Source organism: Pseudorasbora parva, chromosome 19 (assembly GCF_024679245.1).
Source record: "Pseudorasbora parva isolate DD20220531a chromosome 19, ASM2467924v1, whole genome shotgun sequence".
NCBI classification, from domain to species: Eukaryota; Metazoa; Chordata; class Actinopteri; order Cypriniformes; family Gobionidae; genus Pseudorasbora; species Pseudorasbora parva.
The window spans coordinates 16,695,713-16,702,361 of NC_090190.1; the positions used below are offsets into that span (position 1 = coordinate 16,695,713).

General features: G+C 43.3%; 1 protein-coding gene across 1 annotated transcript; it reads left to right on the plus strand.

Annotated features, from left to right (window-relative positions):
- Positions 1 to 547: 547 nt before the first annotated feature.
- LOC137048544 (zona pellucida sperm-binding protein 4-like) lies at positions 548 to 2,452 on the plus strand. Its single transcript, XM_067426789.1, has 8 exons — positions 548 to 951; positions 1,031 to 1,218; positions 1,290 to 1,387; positions 1,456 to 1,613; positions 1,701 to 1,893; positions 1,962 to 2,109; positions 2,189 to 2,261; positions 2,347 to 2,452. Exons 1-8 carry the CDS (start codon positions 576 to 578, stop codon positions 2,421 to 2,423), a joined length of 1,311 nt encoding a protein of 436 aa, XP_067282890.1. The 5' UTR covers positions 548 to 575; the 3' UTR covers positions 2,424 to 2,452.
- The last annotated feature ends 4,197 nt before the right edge of the window (positions 2,453 to 6,649 follow it).

Here is a 6,649-nt window from a genome sequence, read left to right on the forward strand (position 1 = left end):
CACTACGAGAGGAGAGAACTGTCCGGCTTGCCTGCACTTTTTTCACTCCTCCCCTCACTGCAGCCGCCTAGTCTCACCTTTATTTCAGGCGAGGCAAGGCGCATCTCAAACAAGCCTAATCTCACTGCTTGTCTCACGAGAAGTGAATCTCTGTTCCACAACGTGTGGTTGGCTGTTCACTGCTGATGTCACAGCTAAACTCCTGAACTCAGGATCAAAGCCTGAGTTGACAGAGAAAGCTGATGATCAGCATCATGGGACCAACAAAGCCTTAATACAATGGTTTGGTTTTGTCAACTCAAAACTAATCCTGTAACCCTGAGTTTGTTAAACTACCTTCATGGTACAGGCCCCAGGCCCCTGGACTAAAGGACATAATTGGAATTAAAAAAACATCACATGTTTAATTTAGAGAACCAATAAGAATCTTCTGGTAGCATGAGCTCCCGTTTGGGCAAGTCTGGAGAATCATGATTGTTAATGAAGAGGGAGGGATCATCGTAAATTAGCCAAAATCTGTAGAATACAAAAAGACCAAAGCGCAGCATCTAAACAGTGTGACTAGCTGTTGAACAATGGCAGGAAGTTGGTGTGCTGGTCAATTGCTGACACTTTGTGTGTGGGTTTTTACGTTCTGTCATGCAGTTCCACAGTGGAGTAATCTGCCACAGAATCCTCAAACTCTGATGTTACAGAAAACTGACCGGGGGCTTCAACAGCCAGTTCAACAAGCTAGTCAACAGTTTCCTCAGCAGGTTCAACAGCAAGCTAGTCAAAAGTTTCCTCAGCAGTTTCAGCCTAAGCAGCCAGTGGTGCAGGCAGAGCCCCTCGACAAATGTGCTGTAGCTGATTATGAGCAGATCCAGTGTGGCCCACCTGGTATCAGTGGTGCTGAGTGTCAAGCTATCAACTGCTGTTTTAACGGACAACAGTGTTTCTATGGGAAGGCAGGTAAGAGTGTTCAGTCAATGTAAAGGTGTTCATGTTAAACTGCTGCTCTGCAATAGCCTGCTCTTGTACCTTGTTCCAGTGACTGTTCAGTGTATAAGAGATGGTCAGTTTGTGGTAGTGGTGGCTAGAGATGTTACCCTACCTCGCTTGAGCCTGGATTCAGTCCATCTCCTGGGTGGAAGTGACCCAGCTTGCAGTCCTGTGGGATCCACACCTTCCTTTGCTATATACCAGTTCCCTGTCACTGCATGTGGTACGAGCATGATTGTAAGTAGCTGCTTGTGGTTCTGTTCTGCATGGCTTCGAATGGACTGGATGCCAACATTTACTATTTGCAGGAGGACAGTGGATATGTGGTGTATGAGAACAGAATGACGTCCTCGTATGAAGTGGGTGTTGGACCAACTGGTTCCATCACAAGGGACAGCCATTTTGAGTAGGTTTTTTCTTTTGCATAAATTGTTAATCCTCAATTAATGCTAAGCTCGCTGTTTTTTTGTCCAGGCTTCTCTTCCAGTGTAGGTACTCCGCTACTTCTGTGGAAGCTCTGGTTGTGGAGGTCAACACTGTTCCTGCACCGCCACCAGTAGCTGCTCCTGGACCCCTCAGGGTGGAGCTTAGACTGGCAAATGGCCAATGTGTCACCAAAGGCTGTGCAGAAGGTAAGTGTCTGTCCCAAGTATGCAGAAATATTTTCTAAAACTCCTGGTTGCAGCAGTTTCTGCTTAACAGCTGGTTTTCTTCCTCAGGGGATGAGGCATACACATCCTACTACGGTGACGCTGATTATCCGGTCACAAAAGTCCTACGGGAGCCTGTGTTTGTTGAGGTGCACATTTTGGAGAGGACCGACCCCAACATTGTCCTAATGCTGGGACGCTGCTGGGCGACATCAACCCCCAGTCCACTCAGTCTACCCCAGTGGGACCTTCTGGTTGATGGGTGAGTAAGGCCATCTTTATCAATCTAGTGTGCCACAAAGCACTTCTGACTGCCTCTTTGCCGTTCAGATGCCCTTACCAGGATGACCGTTACCTGACCACACTGGTTCCTGTGCCTGGATCTTCTGGTCTTCAGTTCCCAACTCACTACAAGCGCTTTGCTGTAAAGATGTTCACATTTGTGGATCCAGCATCACTGGCTCCTCTGCAAGAAACCGTATGATCCTCAGCCTTGCCTTAACCCCTTAACTTTAGTTTTTTTATTTCTGTGGCTTAACCCTTTCTCACCCTGTTAGATCTTTATCCACTGTAGTACAGCAGTGTGCCATCCCTCTTCTGGCTCCTGTGATCAAAGCTGCACTAGGAAAAGTGAGTGCTTTCGATAAACCTTCAGGAACCATGATAATTTTAATTTTTTAAAATGCCCCTCATGATTCTACCACTGCTTTTCCAGGGAGAGATGCTAACATCAAGACCGTCTCTAGTGGGCAAACTGTGGTGTCTAGTGGAGAAGTTAACCTGGTCGTGTGACTCTAGTGGTTTAATAAACTTCTTAACTCCGTGTCTTTTTTCAGAGTCTGCTCTTTTGTGACTGTTTCAGGTTTAATTTTAGGCCAGACTACTAAACCATATATCTTTCTCCCAAAGCGGAGCTTGTCTTGAATTAAACTAGTTTCTGCCCAAGCCTGAACTTTGCCAAGCTCCGGTTGCTAACCTGGGGCCTGTACCATGATTGTAGCTTTTCCAACTCGGGCTTACGGGATTGGTTTCAAGTTGAGACGAGCCAAACAATTCAGGTGTTGTTGGTCTCGTGATGCTGCTCATCTGCTTTCTGTTAACTCAGGTTTGGCTTTGACATCAGTAGTGAACAGCCAATCACATGTTGGGGGACCAGTGACCCTAACATTCACTTGAGAAAATAAGCTCACTGCTTTCACTTCTGCAGAACATGACTAGGCAAGTTTATTTATATAGCACATTTCGTACACAATGGCAATTCAAAGTGCTTTACATAGAAAGGAATTAAAATAGGGATAAATGCAGAAGATAAAACATACAATGTAAAGAGAATTAAAAATAGTGATGCTAATCAAAGAAAGGAACAAAGGTAAACTAAGTTATATAAAGAATTTTAAAAATGCATAGATAAGGTGCACTCAGTTGGCCGTACAGTGCTCATTCAGTAAATGCACAGCTAAACAGATGTGTTGTGTCTGGATTTGAATGTGGCTACTGTTGGAGCACATCTGATCTGTTCAGGAAGCTGGTTCCAACTAATATTAGGAATTTAAACAAATTTACACAGCGAGAAAAGAGCTGTCTAAGGACAACTTGGAAACATTTTACTATGTTAGTGCAAGGCAAATTTGTTTTTTTTAGATGCTCCTTTGTATGTTTTTTTTTATTTATTTTTTATATAGTCTATCTTAAGTGCCTTTTAACTATATGTAATTGCTTAAGGGTATAATTAGTGATATCCAATTTATTCTAAATACAATTTATTTAAAGCCAGACACTTAAAGGGATACTTCACTGCCTTTTCATATTAAACTGTTATTCCCTTAACTTAAACGAGTTGATACATACCTCTCTTGTCTCAGTGCGTGCACTTAATCTCTGACACGCAGTGACGATCTGATAGCATTTAGCTTAGCTCCTTAAGCCCAGTTCATTCACTATGGATCCAAACAGAGATCAAGTTAGAAGTACCAAACACCTCCACATTTCCCCTATTTAAATAGTTACACGAGTAGTTGAACGATCAAGTATGGTGACAAAATAAAACGTGGCGCGTTTCTAATCAGATTAAAAAGGAGAACTATAATGTATGGCGGAATAGCACTTCTGAGAGTACTTCGGCTCGGCGCAGTAAAAAGTCCCGGCCGAAACATCTTCCCTCACATCTCCCTATTGACAGAAATGAGAGAGTGAGGGGGAGGTGTGAGGAAAGATGTTTCGGCTGGGACTTTTTACTGCGGCGAGCTGAAGTACTCTCAGAAGTGTTAATCCGTCATACATTATAGTTCTCCTTTTTAATCCGATTAGAGAAGTACATCGTTTTATTTTGTCACCATACTTGATCGTTCAACTACTCGTGTAACTATTTAAATAGGGGAAACGTGGAGGTGTTTGGTACTTCTAACTTGATCTCTGTTTGGTACCTTAGTGAATGAACTGGGTTTAGTGGGCTAAGCTAAATGCTATCAGATCCTCACCGCGCGTCAGAGAGATTAAGTGCACGCACTGAGATGAGAGAGGTATGTATCAACTCGTTTTAGTTAAGGGAATAACATAGTTTAATATGAATAAGTGGTGAAGTAACCCTTTAACATCTTTAAAAACCATTTGCCACGTGCTGACCTTTTAATTTGTACTAGAAACCTGGGGCTTAAATTTATTCCAACAGAGGTGTGACTTTCTCATGGCTGATTGGTCCAATTTCAATTTGAGGTCTCTTCTCCAGAATAACCTGCTCCAGAGTGCATTAGCTGTGGAGCATAAGTTGGTATGAAGATGAACACTGCTAAAAGCCAAACCACTTTAATGGCACTTAACCCAGGCTTAAACAACTGGCTAGCGAAACTGGCTTTGTGGTATAGGCTCCTGGTCCACTGATCTTAATATCAAATTAGATGTTAAACATGTCCGTTTTGGTCTTTGTGCCTTTATGGCTGGGCTAACAAAACTGTCTGTACTGATACTTAAGCATACCAAATACCTCTGGTCACTTTTGGCCATTTTTACTATGCTATTTGAAAGCTAAATGTTAAATATTGGTATATTAGGTTTGTGAAATAAACACTTCAAATGGGGTCTTCTATTTGTCAGGCTATCACCAGACCAAGCTCAATCTTTTAAGCCTGAACATTGGTCTGGGGAGTCTGATCTGTATTTTTACTGTCCAAAGGTGTGATCAACAGGAGAGTTCAAATGACTGTATGAAATTGCATTGTCCTTCAAACAATCAGACCAACGATTCATTGCTTCTTTATCTGTCATTGGGTTAAACCCACCTATAGCACGGCAGGTGGATTAGCCGGTTTCTGATTGGTCCCTGCAAATTTGTGACAGAAGCAAGTTAAAAGTATGTACAGGTTTCAGATCAGGCTGGGTTTATCCATTCTAGTCTTCTATGATATTTGTCGATAGCCTGGATGCCAGCCGAACTTAGCCCCGCCCACACATTTTTTAGGTCGGGCAATTCGGTCTGGCCTTGCTCCATAGAGGAGTAATTATCCCCGAACAGAAACTGTTCGGACCAATGAAATCATCAAGGGCGGGCTTTAGACGATGACGGACAGATGATAAACAGTAACGTAATCATGCACGTCATCAAAGGGGCTTGGATTATATTTGTTTGAATCCTAAACGGAGAGCTTGTTTGTATATGCATTCACCTTCACAATTTCTCTCAGAAATGATGATCATGTTGGGTAAGTACTCTGTGTATCATTAAATTATTTTACAACACTGGCAAAGATCGTGTTTTCCAGCCTGATTTCAGGCAACTACTAGGGGGGTTCTCCGGGGAAAAAAATGGCATTTGGGGGTTAAAAGGTGTCTTATTTTGGCAAGGTTGCCTGCTAAAATTCGCACTCATGGGTCTATATATCACATAATAGTCGCTTCAACCCGCGGACATAGAAAAGAACCCGTGGAAAAAGCGCGGACTTGGCAACACAGTGCAGTTGAACTCTGTTGACATTTGACAATGCGTCGCTTCGTTGCTCTGATTGGTTGTTGGTCTATCCAATTGATGTCTTTCCTGGTTCGGTTGAAACACGCCTCATAATCACACCCCAATGGAGCAGTTTCAGACTCATATTCTGACTAGAATTGAGTATGACAGTAGGCGTTTCTCAATGTCAAGGAAGGATCCTCGGAAGCCAGAATTCTAAGGATGCTACGTCATCGACATCCGACGAAGGACTGTTCCAATGCCGAGGATCCTCGGAATTCAACCAAGGACTGAGTCCTTCGTTCGAAAAATATGTCATATACAGGAAAGGATGCATATGAGTAGCCTTCGCGCACTTCGCGTTCTCAAATCACCCACAATCTTATGCACGCAGCTTTGCTATCAGACGTTCCCGGAGTCGGACTCGGAGCGTGAACGGGGCAAATATGCTTGTATCGGGGTTTGTAGATGGGAAGGAAGGAGGCGGGAACCGGCAAACATTCAACAACATTATAATAGCCCCCTCACGGGCGACTGCCCGCACACACATAATAAAACATAAACAAACCATAACATAAAGTCCAGGCCTAGTCCTCTCTCATCTTCCATGCTCCTCCAATTATACTCCCGTCACTGCCGTGAGCCGAGACCGGTGTGTGATCAGCTGCTGCTCATTATCACTTCACCGGCCCGCTCTCACGGACCCTCTCGCTGATTGCCACAATGCTTTTATTTACGTTTAAGTAAAGTTTAACGTTTAAATACCGGTACAAATTACTACTGTATTGATATTAAAAAAATACAAATAACGTTACACTTAACGTTATTGATGGCCAACGGACCTTTTCACTGACGAAATGACGCAATGACGTGCACTTGCTAGCCTGGTCCATTTACGTGTTCTCCGAATGCTAAAGAGGAGCCTCGCCTAGCCTCTGAAGGAAGTGACTTTGAAGGATCCGTCCTTCCAAGGAAGCATCCTTGACATTGAGAAACGCCTCATGTCAGGCTAATTTGTCCATGATTTGTCCCATCATTAAAGGATTAGTTCACTCCAAAAAATGAAAATTAGCCCGTG

What these genes read in the sequence shown, in the direction of transcription:
- LOC137048544 (XM_067426789.1), top strand. Translation starts at nt 576, where the DNA reads ATGGCAGGAAGTTGGTGTGCTGGTCAATTGCTGACACTTTGTGTGTGG. An exon ending in GTGTTTCTATGGGAAGGCAG is followed by an intron (nt 952 to 1,030) that starts GTAAGAGTGTTC and finishes ACCTTGTTCCAG; the next exon opens with TGACTGTTCAGTGTATAAGA. An exon ending in TGGGACCTTCTGGTTGATGG is followed by an intron (nt 1,894 to 1,961) that starts GTGAGTAAGGCC and finishes TTTGCCGTTCAG; the next exon opens with ATGCCCTTACCAGGATGACC.